The sequence below is a fragment of the Puntigrus tetrazona genome, chromosome 17 (assembly GCF_018831695.1).
Source record: "Puntigrus tetrazona isolate hp1 chromosome 17, ASM1883169v1, whole genome shotgun sequence".
In the NCBI taxonomy this organism is placed as follows: Eukaryota; Metazoa; Chordata; class Actinopteri; order Cypriniformes; family Cyprinidae; genus Puntigrus; species Puntigrus tetrazona.
This window is the reverse complement of record NC_056715.1, coordinates 9,870,656-9,883,605: the sequence shown is the minus strand read 5'-3', so window position 1 is coordinate 9,883,605 and position 12,950 is coordinate 9,870,656. Positions and strand designations below refer to the sequence as shown.

General features: G+C 35.9%; 1 protein-coding gene across 2 annotated transcripts; it reads left to right on the top strand.

The window, feature by feature from the left end:
* The first annotated feature begins 3,727 nt into the window (after positions 1-3,727).
* LOC122361814 (non-compact myelin associated protein) lies at positions 3,728-12,315 on the top strand. 2 transcript variants are annotated; one of them, XM_043262827.1, is made up of 5 exons: positions 3,728-4,080; positions 4,939-5,026; positions 9,473-9,573; positions 10,050-10,134; positions 11,515-12,315. In XM_043262827.1, the coding sequence occupies exons 3-5, from the start codon at positions 9,486-9,488 to the stop codon at positions 11,789-11,791; spliced, it is 450 nt and encodes a 149-aa protein (XP_043118762.1). In that variant the 5' UTR covers positions 3,728-4,080; positions 4,939-5,026; positions 9,473-9,485; the 3' UTR covers positions 11,792-12,315. The 2 variants fall into 2 exon arrangements, with proteins under 2 accessions (XP_043118762.1, XP_043118761.1); XM_043262826.1 differs by lacking the exon at positions 4,939-5,026 and having other exon boundaries at positions 3,736-4,080.
* The last annotated feature ends 635 nt before the right edge of the window (positions 12,316-12,950 follow it).

The window sequence follows — 12,950 nt, the reverse complement described above, 5'->3', positions numbered from 1 at the left end:
AAAGGAGGTTTATCTCCACCTCACCAGTGGAGAATGGGACACACCTGATTTTTGTTTTTACCCGTCAATGAGGAGATCCCAGCCCAATCTCCAGGGATACAAATACTGATACAAAGATACTAATTATACAGGCTCTCACATGTCCTGTTGGGAATTATTCTTTGAGGGAAATAATAAAGAGCTTATGAATCACATCCAGTAGCTTTGAACAAGATGTACTACTGGAACTAGATCTGCCTGAATTTGTAACGTTTTCCCTTTGCATAATGCAAATCAATACGTATACTGAATATATGCTTATAATCACTTAAAAGTAGCAATACAAGGAATCTCTTACTGAAGATTGGATCACATATCACTTACACATTTATAAATATAAATTGGCCTCAAAAAGTATTTGGACATTTAGTTTTAAGTCACACTTGAAATGAAATAAATATCAATGTATCAAATAGCAAAATATTTAATAAGAAGTTGCATATTAAATAATGGGTGCATATTAAAATTCTGGCAGATACCAATAAGTCCCTCCCCACACAATATATGTGATATAACTGGTAACTTGCTATGTAAAATATATAAATTATAGGCCTATTGTCACGTTCGCGCTTTCGCGAGACTAAGCACACAAGACTTAAAATGAACTTAAATGGATTTAATCCCAAAACGGCAAAATAAAGATACAAAGGCAGGCAGGACAAAAACCAGGTAGGGACATTGACGATCGGACAAACGGAACTGAAAACACAGGACTTAAATACACAGGGTAAATGACTAAATTAACTACACACAGCTGCAGACAATGAAATAATTAACATGGAGGGAAGGCAGGGCACAGAGAGCACATGGCACGAGACAGAAACAATAACAAAAGTCCGGAGAACGTGACACCTATACTGTTTTATCCAATTAATACAAACTCAAAATATTATTAAATAATGTTCCAAAAGATTTTTTAATTGAGCATCAGGTATCAGCAAATAGGCGATGTTATCTATATCCTACGTGAAATGTTGAAAAAATAAAAAGTATTTAATCCTTCGGTTATTTACTTTTATTTTGTTATCCACAGCAAAGTTAATCATGCCATTTTAAGAGACCAAACTCTTAGGGCCTCTGTGTTGTAGGCTATGCAATGCCTTGTTTTTGCAGCCTCTCTTTGAGGGACAAAAAAAGGTAGCCACAGTGTGATATATGGACAAACGAAAGCAGCTTAAACTATGTAAACAGTGTAATCTTCGGGCCGGATGTGTAATGCCCTGAGATGGGTGACTGATTGCAGTGCAGTGTGTGCCTGCGCCCGCCATGTGTTTGCTGATGACCAATGGAAACAGCTCTTATCTTGTGTACGTGTAAAGCAGATAGTCTATGCAAGATATTTTGAAGATTGGGTTAAGTTAATTGACTGAATGATTAATTATTGCTTCAAGCTTGGATGTCTACTGAAGGTACTTCAGGGTGAGAATAGTAAAAATATATATATATATTTTTTTTTTACTAAAACACTTTTTTACTAGTATTCAACAGGAATTTATAACAATGTAGTAATAAAGGTATGATCAGAGGCCTTAACTATATGTTGCCAATCTCTAAAACGAACCCATGAAAGTCAAAGACAGCAAAGCTCACGCGATTTTAATTGCAAACATTTTGTGGTAAGGCGTCAATAACGGACAAGCATTGTGTAAACTGTTTTATAACAGTATATATGACAAATATGTCCCAAAAATGTTAGTGTTTTGTTTTGTTTTAAAAGCTGGAGCCGAGACACGCTGCACGTTTTTCGGCTGCCTAACAAAACCTAAGAAAAGTTTGGCATCTTATAACAATCGTGAGTGACCAATCAGAAATCGCCACGATCGTTACACGAGGTAAACATGCCTATAGCTATTTATTTAGCTATTTATGTAGACCAACAACTTTTAACACGATCTGCAAATTGCCACAATAAATAAATAACTAGGCGTAGGTAAGTGTGAAGGTCCAAACTTCGCCTCTGAGTCACAGCTGGCGGCGCTACGTAATTTTTTCTGTGTTTAAAAATCGCACGATGTATATATAATGAGCGAGTACATAACGAATTCATCTTTAAACTACACTTTTTGTCTTATCCCGAATCACTGCGGTACACTTTTAGGGTGCGTATATTCGAACTATTGTAATCTCTTCGGTGTAGGAACACATACCTGCGTGAATCGCCATGTAGCTCCGGTTAGAATGTTCTTCCGCGGCAGAAAGTCGCATAGTGCCGCTTTTATTTAAAGTAGACGTAGGGTTCACCGCTAGATTAATTAATACAGCAACCCTATAATTAAAACGACCAACATTTGATGTTTCACAAAATACTTTATGGGATTTATTTTCCATTATTGATCGTATATCGTACAGAGGTCTGATAGTGGCATCAAATTACAGTTTGTATCGCGAGACCACACGATCTCGACAGATTGCATCATAAACGTTGGTACATTCGAATGTTTTAGTTAGGAAAAAAAAAAGGTAACATTTCTGCAGACTTGCATAACATTCTCTCAGACTTGTTTGTTTATTTCGCAAAATGAGGAACAGCCCATCCCATGATCTTTGTAAAATTCCAATTAATCAATCAAACCAGATGATGTAAGACTGGCAGCAGTGACCATTATGGATCAGTTTTGTTTGAACTAGATTGAGGCCGAGGACAATAGAGTCCCTTCCGTAAGTCTCCACTCTCCTCCGATTGTTTGTGAAAGCTGAGCAGGACCTTTAAACGCGTACTTGTTATATAATGATGCCATCTGAAAAAAAAGTGTGCAAACTGCCAAACACACTAAATTTCCCTCTGGCACGAGCTTGTATCAGAGACCAACTCACAAACAAGGCAAAAAGTGAAGAAAAAGTACGGTAATAGCTGTTATTTCTAGCATATCTAAAGCAGAAAGTCTGTCTCGCAAAAGAAAATAAATAAATAGATCTAAAAAAAAAAGAAAGAAGGTAAGAAAGAAAACACTTTTGCTCTTTAAAGTTTACAGGTAACTTGATTCCCGCTGAGGCATAGCCTATTGCACTGGCTGCTTGACTGGAAAACCCATGAGTGAAACTCTATCATGAGATCCCTTAAAGGAAGGAATCCCTTAAAAAAGAACAAATGTCCCCTTTCTTTTATTGACACATTCTGTTACAAAATAGATGTGTGTGTGTGTGTGTGTGTGTGTGTGTGTGTGTGTGTGTGTGTGTGTGTGTGTGTCAGGGAGGAGGGATGAAACATACCCTTTTCTGAAGGAACCTGCTTTTGAAAATAAAGAGTTGAAGAAAACACCAAGGTATGACTCATCTTAATTATTCTGTTCTAGTATGTAAATTATTCTTAAATTGAAATAAATAATGAATTACACAATACCATTTTGTCTAATAACTTCATCTCAGAATTAGGATGAATTGTTTAATAATTACCGTAATAATAATTCGATTGGAATGGGTTACAACTCTGATGTTCTACACACACTCTGAGTGTGCGTTAAGGATGTTTTTGAAGGGAATCTGATTTAATATTTAAATGTGGCTGATATGACATTATCTGTAAACCACATCAGCTCTCTTTGTGGCCCTTGATTTGCATGTGTACAGCACGAGCGCTAATCTTGTAATGATTTTCTACATTCTGCCGCTCAGAGAAAGTCAACGAGTGTGTGTGTTTAATTAAAGGTGAGTACTGGCCAGGAGCGGAGTGTGTGAAGTGTGTTATGAATGTGGCACGCCTTGGGGGCCAGGCCAGACCTGAAAAACCAGCTAGCGCTTTCAGTCCGGAGAGCTCTAATATGGCACGTCGTGTCTTCCTCTCTGCCAAAGGCTGAAACCATCCCTCGCTTTTCGACTTCTTCAGTTCATAATCACGCCTAAAGTGGACATTCGGTCGTTTCACCTCTTCAGACTGGTTTCATACAGGTTTCCGTTGTGTTTTTCTGTCTCGGCTCTGTTAGCGGCAGCGTGCGTGAGGGAAGGAGCGCGTGGACTATGCTCACTTCAGTCGACTGAAGGAGGGGGAGTGGAGGAATTGATACTGTGGAGAGAGAACTCCACGACGGGGAACTGATCATACAGGTAAGCCAATATGCAACCAAACTTTACACTTTATCACTTTGCACCTTCAATTTTGTGTGCGATTTGTCACGAGTCATCTAAAGACCCCTGAGGGTCCCTGGATGCATGCCTCCAGGTGATATTTAAATGGACAGACTGTGTAGTAATAAGAATTAGCTATTATTCAACTCACGGTCTCAAACAGCCAAACAGGTGCAAACCACACAGTAAAAAAGGATTTTTCTAAGTTGTAAAGAAAACGGTATCATTTATTTTACAATAAAATACTATTTCAGTCTTGCTTCTTCAAAATTCATCAACGCTATTTGCAGTTACTTTGAAAATATTCGTGAAATTTACTAGCAATTAAAATAGTTTCTAATTCTTCTGCTGTTGTTTTGATTTAAGTGCATTTACCTAAAGTAAACAAACTCTGTAAAAAAAAGTTAACGTTTGCATTTCATATCTCGAGGTGAAATTTATATATCACCTCAAGAAATAATAATGTTGTTGTTGTTATGTAACATATTCTGGTGGATTTAGTCGTAATTGAATCATATCTTTGAGTTTTTCCAAATTTGTAAATGAAGTGACCACATGATGCACCTGAGATCACGATACTATGAGAAACAATAAGCGGTATTTGACGTTATGATTTATAATATTTGATGTCAAGCCTTTATGTTTTCTACCGCTTCCTTCGTGATTCTGACTAATCATGTGATGAAGATACTGAACCAATAAGTTCCTGGTAGGAACTATCGCAGAACTGTTTTCCCCTTACCTGAGAGGACCCAAGAGGATGTTCTGCTTTGTGCATCCTCTGAGAATCTGAATAACTTTAACTTTCCTTTTCACTTGCTTTTGATGTCGTTTTAGACTGACACCGCACACAAAGCTCTGGCAGGGCAGTGAATGTTTATTGTGTTCTGGCATTCAGCAGCAATGCAGAAGGATCCTGTAAACGGTCAGGCCCGATTTCTTTTAGTTCGATGGTGTATTTTGAAGTTGTTTTTATTTTTAGTGAGTGTGTAAGAAGTGGGAGAAACGTTGATTAAAAATCCGGCCTCAGACGGACACATACCTGTAACAAAACATGATGAATGGGCCATTGTTTGAGACAGGGGAACTGAGGACTGATCTGCTGTGTATAGAAAGGCTGTGACGTTCACCTGAGGCCAGACATACGTGAGCACACCTGTGATCTAATAATTGCTTTTACTGGTTAAATATTGACCCACGATCTTATGCCAAATCGATCAAATTTATATTCTGTTGTGTGTGCAATTGATTTTTTCACCAAGTAGAATGGCAGTGACACACATACGTTTATGAATTTGACCTACGGATTATCTAATTTAGTTAAAAATAGAATGGTGGATTTACATTACGTTAGGGACGGATGATTAAGTTTCGGTCAGAAGCTATCGCGGCACCTTATTAAAATGACCGATTGAATGAATAAATGTATAAAAGCCATTTGTTAGAAGTGGATGAAGTAGAAACCTGATAGACGTTTTGCAACAGGTTATGACCACACCTTCATTTTGCTGGCAACAGTGATTAATAAGCACTTCAAGGGAAGATAGAGAGATTGAGAAAGGGTGAAAGATCACAACGAGTGAAACTTTCTCCATAGTTTTTTTTTTTTTTTTTTTTTTTTCTAAAGCAGAAATGACATAATTTATAAAAAGGTATTTATATATGTAGAGATATATAAATATAGATATATGCTCGTGGATTGTTACAGGCACAAAAAAATGTCTTAAGAATTTCCAGTATTAAATTTCTGACTGAAGCCAAAAAATAATTATATTAACATTCTTTAAAATCATTAATCTAAATGAAAAAGTAGAAGAAATGCAAATGAATAATTAAATATCAAAGATCTGATATTGATAAATCTATCATTTTCCAGGCCGATGTTGTCAATTATATGTTGTGCAATGTGATGTTTATATTATTAAGGGCCAAGCACTTCTTTGATGAATATAAGTTTATTTTAGAATTTAGTTATTTAAACTTTTATACACCAATACTTAACACAAGCTTTTTCATATTGTGGCTTTTCTTTCACTTTTTCTTTCTATTTAAATTCAAGAATAAGCTATTTTTTAAGTGAATTAATATATATATGAAAAGATTTTTAGCCAATATTTAAACTCCAGATTGGAATTTAGCTGAAATGTGGCTCTGGCGAGGTTTGTCTCGCTCTGTCCCAGCTGCTCTGTTCATCTGTGTGTTTAAAGTGGCTGTAAATTAAATCAAGTGGCACAGGCTGACACTTGAAACCTCAGAGTGTATTATGGTCTGTTTTATGGTGGTGTGAAACTGAGCTCCATACTGATGTCCAGTGATTCACCTTGTAGCTCAGGCAACAGAATTTACAACTATTTGCTGTTCTTCGGCAGTACAGGCGCTGTATTTTTCTTTCCATCAGCTCTGATTGCTTCTGTCAGAAAAACTCGTAAGAGCCAGCCTTGAACATTATGGCCTGTTTGGAACAGAAAAGGCTGTTCTATGAAGTCGTATTGAAAATAACAAAGATGAGCTTGGCGACTGTATTAATAAATGCAGATTATTAGGGTCTTATTAATTTTGTCTAAAGTAAGTTTTCTATTTTTGTTTCAGATCTAGATAATTCAGTTTACTTCCGCTTCTTTGAGGTGATAAATAATAGATGGACATCTGTTGATAATTAAAAAGCACCTGCTCATGGATTGTTACAGGCACAAAGAAATGTCTTAAGAATTTCCAATATTACATTTCTGACTGAAGCCAAAAAATAATTAACTCTTTAAAATCATTAATCTACCGTAAATTCTGGACTATAAAGCGCACCTGCATATAAACCGCATCCGCTCTATTTTTAAAAAATAAAAAGAAAAAAATAAACAAGCCACATCCGCTCTATTTAAAAAAGTTTTGCAAGCCACAGATATGTATGTTTTTAGATTAGATATTTACTACAGGAACAGAACGATTTTGAATTGTAAATGTACACGTATGTACCTAAATAGATCCTTTCCTAACCTTTATTTTAACACGGCAGCAACTTTGCTGATTAAAACGGGACAGAACCAAGAGAAAATAACCGGTATTTACAGTATTTATCTTCATTTGTCCTGTGCGTGTAATCACGTCACCTTAACCATCTTCGCTGAAACCCACGAAGTCGTCTTCGAACTTCTTCATGTGGGTTCCATGATGAAGGGGTGAGGATTTGAAAAGATAGAGTTTGACAGGATTGGTAATTTGTCGTCCTTCTATCCGCTTCTACCGACTTATATCTGCTAAAGACGAACTAGCTTATTCTTCTTTGCATTTATTTTGTCTTAGTTTTGATTTTAATTCCGATTAGAGCGCCCCTAGCGGTGGAAAAAATCTGCAGAATAGCCGCACCTTTGTATGAGCCGCATGGATCAAAACCTATGAAAAAAATAGGCTTATAGTCCATAATTTACGGTAATTGAAAAACTAGAAGAAATACAAATAAATAATTAAATATCAAAGATCTGATATTGATAAATCTAAATGAGCTCAATATTTTTGGCTGTAATTCACTCCAAAATCCATCACAGTTTCAGGTCCCACTTTATATTAGGCGGCCTTAACAAATATGTACTTATATTTAAATTAATAATAAGGTACATTGCACTTATTGTGTACGTACATGTTTTTGCTTTGTACTTGTATTTTCAAAAATACCTATATGTAAGTATGTGTAATACATTTTTCTACTTACATTTAAAATTAACCCATCCCTTACACCTTTAAACTTACCCATACCACCAAACCTGTCCCTAAGCCTACCCATATCCCACCTCAATGGCTCTAGAAATTTTTTGCAATACAATATGAACACAATAAGTACGATGTATTCATTTTTTAATTCAAATACATTGTAGTTAAGGCCACCTAATATAAAATGTGACCCTGTTTCACAATATTAGACAACTGGTGAACATATTTTTCACATCTTTGCTCTTTCATACTGAGAAGACCTTGTTCTTCTGGTCTTCTGCTGCTGTGAAGCCCACGCTGTCAGAATGTGTAATAGCTGTTATGAAACTGAGGGCTTTGCATGTTTTGTAGTTGCCAGTCTATTTGAATATAATCAGCAGGCGAAGAATAGACTTCACCCGTGCTTAAAAAACTGTCAGCAGGTAGGAGTGAGAGAGTCTGCAGGACTTACACTGTATGAATGCATTTGGTTGAGCGATTTGGAAGAAAAATGGATGAATTCATGTGAGTGCTGCATGGGTTGTTAAGCTTTTTATAGCCAGTGCCATTTTGTTTTGAAGCAGTTCTGATTGTATCGTTGAGGATACTCCACAGTCAATTAAATCTAAAAGCAACAGCAGCTGTATAAATTTGAAGCTGCATTGTTCACATGTTCAGTACATCAGTGATGCACCATGGCTAAGAGTTCACCGAGTACAAAACCCAGAAGTAAATAAAATTCCTTCTGGTTTGAACCATGTCTCTAATTCATCCCCAGAAACATACTGGACAGTGCTGTGTTTTGACTGTGCTGAAATTATGACAGATAAGTGCTTAAAAAGGGGAAGTTGATGGGCGGCGTGAGATTTATTGCTGACAGATATATGGGAAAATTATATACTCCCCTCAGTTTTTCATTAACAGATTGACTTAAACACATAATCACTCTGACAAGTAACTAAGTACATAAATAGGGGCCTAACATGAAATCAAATTTTTTAAATTGGTACCAGATAAACCATGTGGAGTTAGCAGAACAGCTCGAAAGCCATAAAACAATACAACCATTTTGAGATTACAATACACAATTGGATCTCTAAACTAATCAGTAGATCTGTAAACAATAAATTGTGTATTCAATGTGGTTAAATTCCCCAAAACAGCCTTAATTAATTAAAACAGGCTTAATTAACATCTCAAACTATTTTTTTTTCAAAATCATTAGAGCTGAAGGCACAGCACAAAAGGCAGAAAACATGAAACGTTGTTGAGTAAAACAATATTAAGTCAGTACTTTATGAATTTTAAATTGTTGATATTCTTTACCCCAAAATGAAAATTAATTAGTCATTAATTAGTCACCTTTATGTCATACCTAACCCGTAAGACCTTTGTTCACCTTCACCATCAGAATACAAATGAAAATATTTTTTGATGAAATCCGAAAGCTCTCTGACCATAATTTTATGTTGTGATACTGTCCAAAATAAAACCAGGAAAGCGGAAAACTCTTGGATTTCATCAAAAATATCTTAATTTTTGTTCTAAAGATGAACGAAGGTCTTAAGGGTTTTGAGCGACTTGAAGGTGAGTAATTCATGACAGGATTTTAATTTTGGCGTAAACTATCTATTTAAAATCTGTAAACTAACATGGTATTTTTTTCCTCGTTTTTTTCCTCGTTTTTTAGGACAAATCTAAAGATGCAAAGAGCCGCCACAGCATCGGTGACCCAGTCCACACAGAACACCACAGTCGTCACCAAGTCTAGAGAACAAATCCTCACGCAGAGTACGTTTCAGATCTGTACTAACTGTGACACCGCAAGTCAACATACTAATCAGTGAATCTGTCTACACTGGATACCCACTCGATTCGGTGGACAAATGGTTTCTGAAAGCTCATTGTGACTTCTCCAGTGTAGACAGTCTCAAGCTGACACTGTGTGAGAGTTAGAAAACAAGAAACATGAGCTTTACTTCACCTTACTTTCTGGAACTTGTTCTACAGCATATTATAAATAATTCACATTCAATTTTGTATGGCATGTTTTGCTATTGTTTTCCACATTTTGTGATCAAATTAACGTAAAATGTGTCTGTATAAATGTCATGTTGCATTATGTTCAGTTTTCTTCATACAGAATTTTGCTTACAGTTTTGGCTTTGTACATTATTATACTTTCTTTGAACAATCAAAAGAGAATGTATGGTTGTCTCTACCCCTAATATGTCTAATAAAACATTCCCTATTTGTCGTGTTCACAGGCTCAGGAGCCATGATAGCTGTAATCGTCATTGGTATAATCATCATTCTCACATTTTTGCTGATAGTCCTCAAGACATACAACAGGTATGGCAACATTTTGATGTGAAACATAATGAATGAGTTACATACCATGAGGTGAATACCATGTCTGTCTCCTCACAATAGTTGGACAATTTTAGACCGACCTTTTAATGAGGCCTAAAAATAGATAAAGATCTATTCGTTTGAACCAGGCTCACACTACATTCTTCAAATGTATTAGAGGACAAGAACACTTAAAAATGTTCTCAGGGCTAAAAGGAACACATTTTAAAAGACTTCATAGCTGTTTCATTACGAGAGCTGAGTTGATTTGTGTTGTTTATCATTTAAAGGAAGCACCAGTATTAAAAACCAATATTAATGGGCAGATATTTTCTTCTTTGTTATAGCCAGTAAATAAACAAATGGCCAATATTAAAATACTATACTGTAAAAATTGACAGGGTTATGTTTTAGTCGTTTAATGTATAATTCCATGTTACTTGTCATTTCATTGTGAATATTTGTGGAATTTACTAGTAATTTCTGATTGTATTTATATTCTAATTTATTAAGTCATACATAATGTTTTTTAGTATTACACTATTTGTTTAAATAAACTAAAAATAAAACACTATAAACAATATTGTTTTAAAAGCTACAATTTCAATTATGCATTTTTTTATGCATTTTTTTCTGTTATTAAATGAATTATTAAATTGGCCAGATTTCTTGTGATTGGCTGAATACCTCTAACGTGTTTGAATATTAAGTAGCAGCTTTCTTTTTTTATTAAGAAAACAAAACTTACTTAAAGGTTGTGAGTCAGAAGTACCAGACTGTCCTTGCAGAATTAGAATTGGCTCACTTCATAGTCTCTCTGTACAGCCCTCATAGGCTGCCATCCAGGTTTTAGGAATCAGTCCTCCATAAATGCGCTGCTCACACTCAAAAATTGTTGCTGAACTGTTCTGGATCAGTGTTCAATTTAACAACCTCAACCACTGGTGTCTAGTTGTGTCCTCTTTTGGAAGCACAAACAATGTAGTTTTACTTTCACAATGCAACACACCGTCTCCAGAACATGGTGCCGGCGTCAACACTAGAGTGAGAATAATAGTTCCGCCATCTTTCTTTGCGTAAACATTTGGCCAGTGTTATTAAAATTAACCCACTCTGTGACTTTAAAAAGTGGGGGTGTGTTTAAATGAGATGATTTAGGGTGGTGTGGACAAGTCATAACTGTAATAAAGAATATCTCTTTGGTTTTGCGGCTTTAGTCTTTGCAACTTTGCAACTAAGGATCTTATCTACCTAACAGCTTGTGATGCACCAATGATAATATAAAACATTTTTCAATCACCCTTTAATCGATATGCTTCCAAAGATGTTTCTTTTTAAAACATATTAAGCAATCCATTTTTACCATTATTTATCTGACAGGAGAACTCATGCGAACAGGATGCTGGCCGGAGGCTCCAGCAAACCTCGAAAGAAGGTGTCCTCAACTACCACAAACACAAACCTGGCCATGAGCAACGTGGGAGCCAGCTCAGGCTCTGGAAGCTTTGTGCAGTCCAATGCATCCTCAGAGAACGGGTACCGCATTCCTCGGGTCGACCTGCCAAACATGGATCGGAGTAATGGGGAGCATTTCAGCACCAACAGCGGATCAACTATTGTGACGATACATGACATGCCTTCAGTAGATAACACATAGCTGACATTGTCTGGACTCACACGTGCGAAGATACTAGCATACCAACATGAACAAAGAAGTAGTGGAAGAGGCCCGGTCATATCTGAACACCCAACATTAACTGAACATTCGCTGTCTGTTTGGGATTTTATGGAACTTTGATAAAAGTCCCCTTTAAAAAAAAAACCTGTATATGATATTGAAGAACCTGAGGAACACTTCAGACAAGTGTCCTCTCACTTGAAATGATTAGTTTTATTTTTAGCACTGGATTTGGTGATGAAATATAGGTTAAAACATATTTTATTGCCTTGAGCTGAAAACTGTTTTTCTTAAAAATAGAATTGGTGGGAGCCAGAATTCAGTTAGAGATGTTAATGATGTCCGTCAATTTAACTAATTTAACTATATATCGTTATGACATTTGCACTCTTAATACTGAGGTCTGTCAGAAGATTGTTCAAACAATATACTCTGTATATATTTTACATTTATGCATTAGCCAGATGTTGATCCATTAAAGTATAGATTTTGTTTATACAGTCCCCGGGACTCCAACCTATGGCCTTGCTAACAAAGTCTAGTCTAAAATGCTGTTGCTGAGTTGTGATACAGTCTGAGATGTTACATTGTGATCTGGTGTTAATTACGGGTGCGGGTACGGGTCCGATCTTTAGATCTGCATTTCCTGCATGAAACAACCACAATGTCCAGTTCATTAACTAAAGCTTTTTAAAGAGGCAGAAGAAAAGATTTCATTTTCACGGCAAACTCAATGAACAGAGAATCTCACTGAGTTTGCCGGTGAATTAAACTCGGTCAGTAAATCTTTTAAATTTGCAGCTGAATACATATACACACACACACACACACACATATATTTAAGAGTTTGGGACTAGTAAGACTTGTAAAGTTTTTAAATTAGTCTCTTATGCTCATAAAGGCTCCATCTATTTAATCAAAAATACTGAAAAACGGGAATCTTGCAAAAACGTTATTAAAATATAAAATAATGGTTGTATTTTTATATTCTTTAAAATATAATTTATTTCTGCGGTGCAAAGCTGAATTTCCATCAGCTATTACTCCAGTAGTGTATATTGTTAGAAAATATATTTTAAATAAATGCGCTTCTTTTAACTTTTTATTCCTCAAAGAATCCTGAAAAAAGGTCAGTTTC

Excerpts from the sequence above, each read along its gene's own strand:
- LOC122361814 (XM_043262827.1), top strand. The coding sequence starts at position 9,486 with ATGCAAAGAGCCGCCACAGCATCGGTGACCCAGTCCACACAGAACACC. Across the intron at positions 9,574-10,049 it reads AGAACAAATCCTCACGCAGA|GCTCAGGAGCCATGATAGCT; the intron begins GTACGTTTCAGA and ends TCGTGTTCACAG. Across the intron at positions 10,135-11,514 it reads GTCCTCAAGACATACAACAG|GAGAACTCATGCGAACAGGA; the intron begins GTATGGCAACAT and ends TTTATCTGACAG.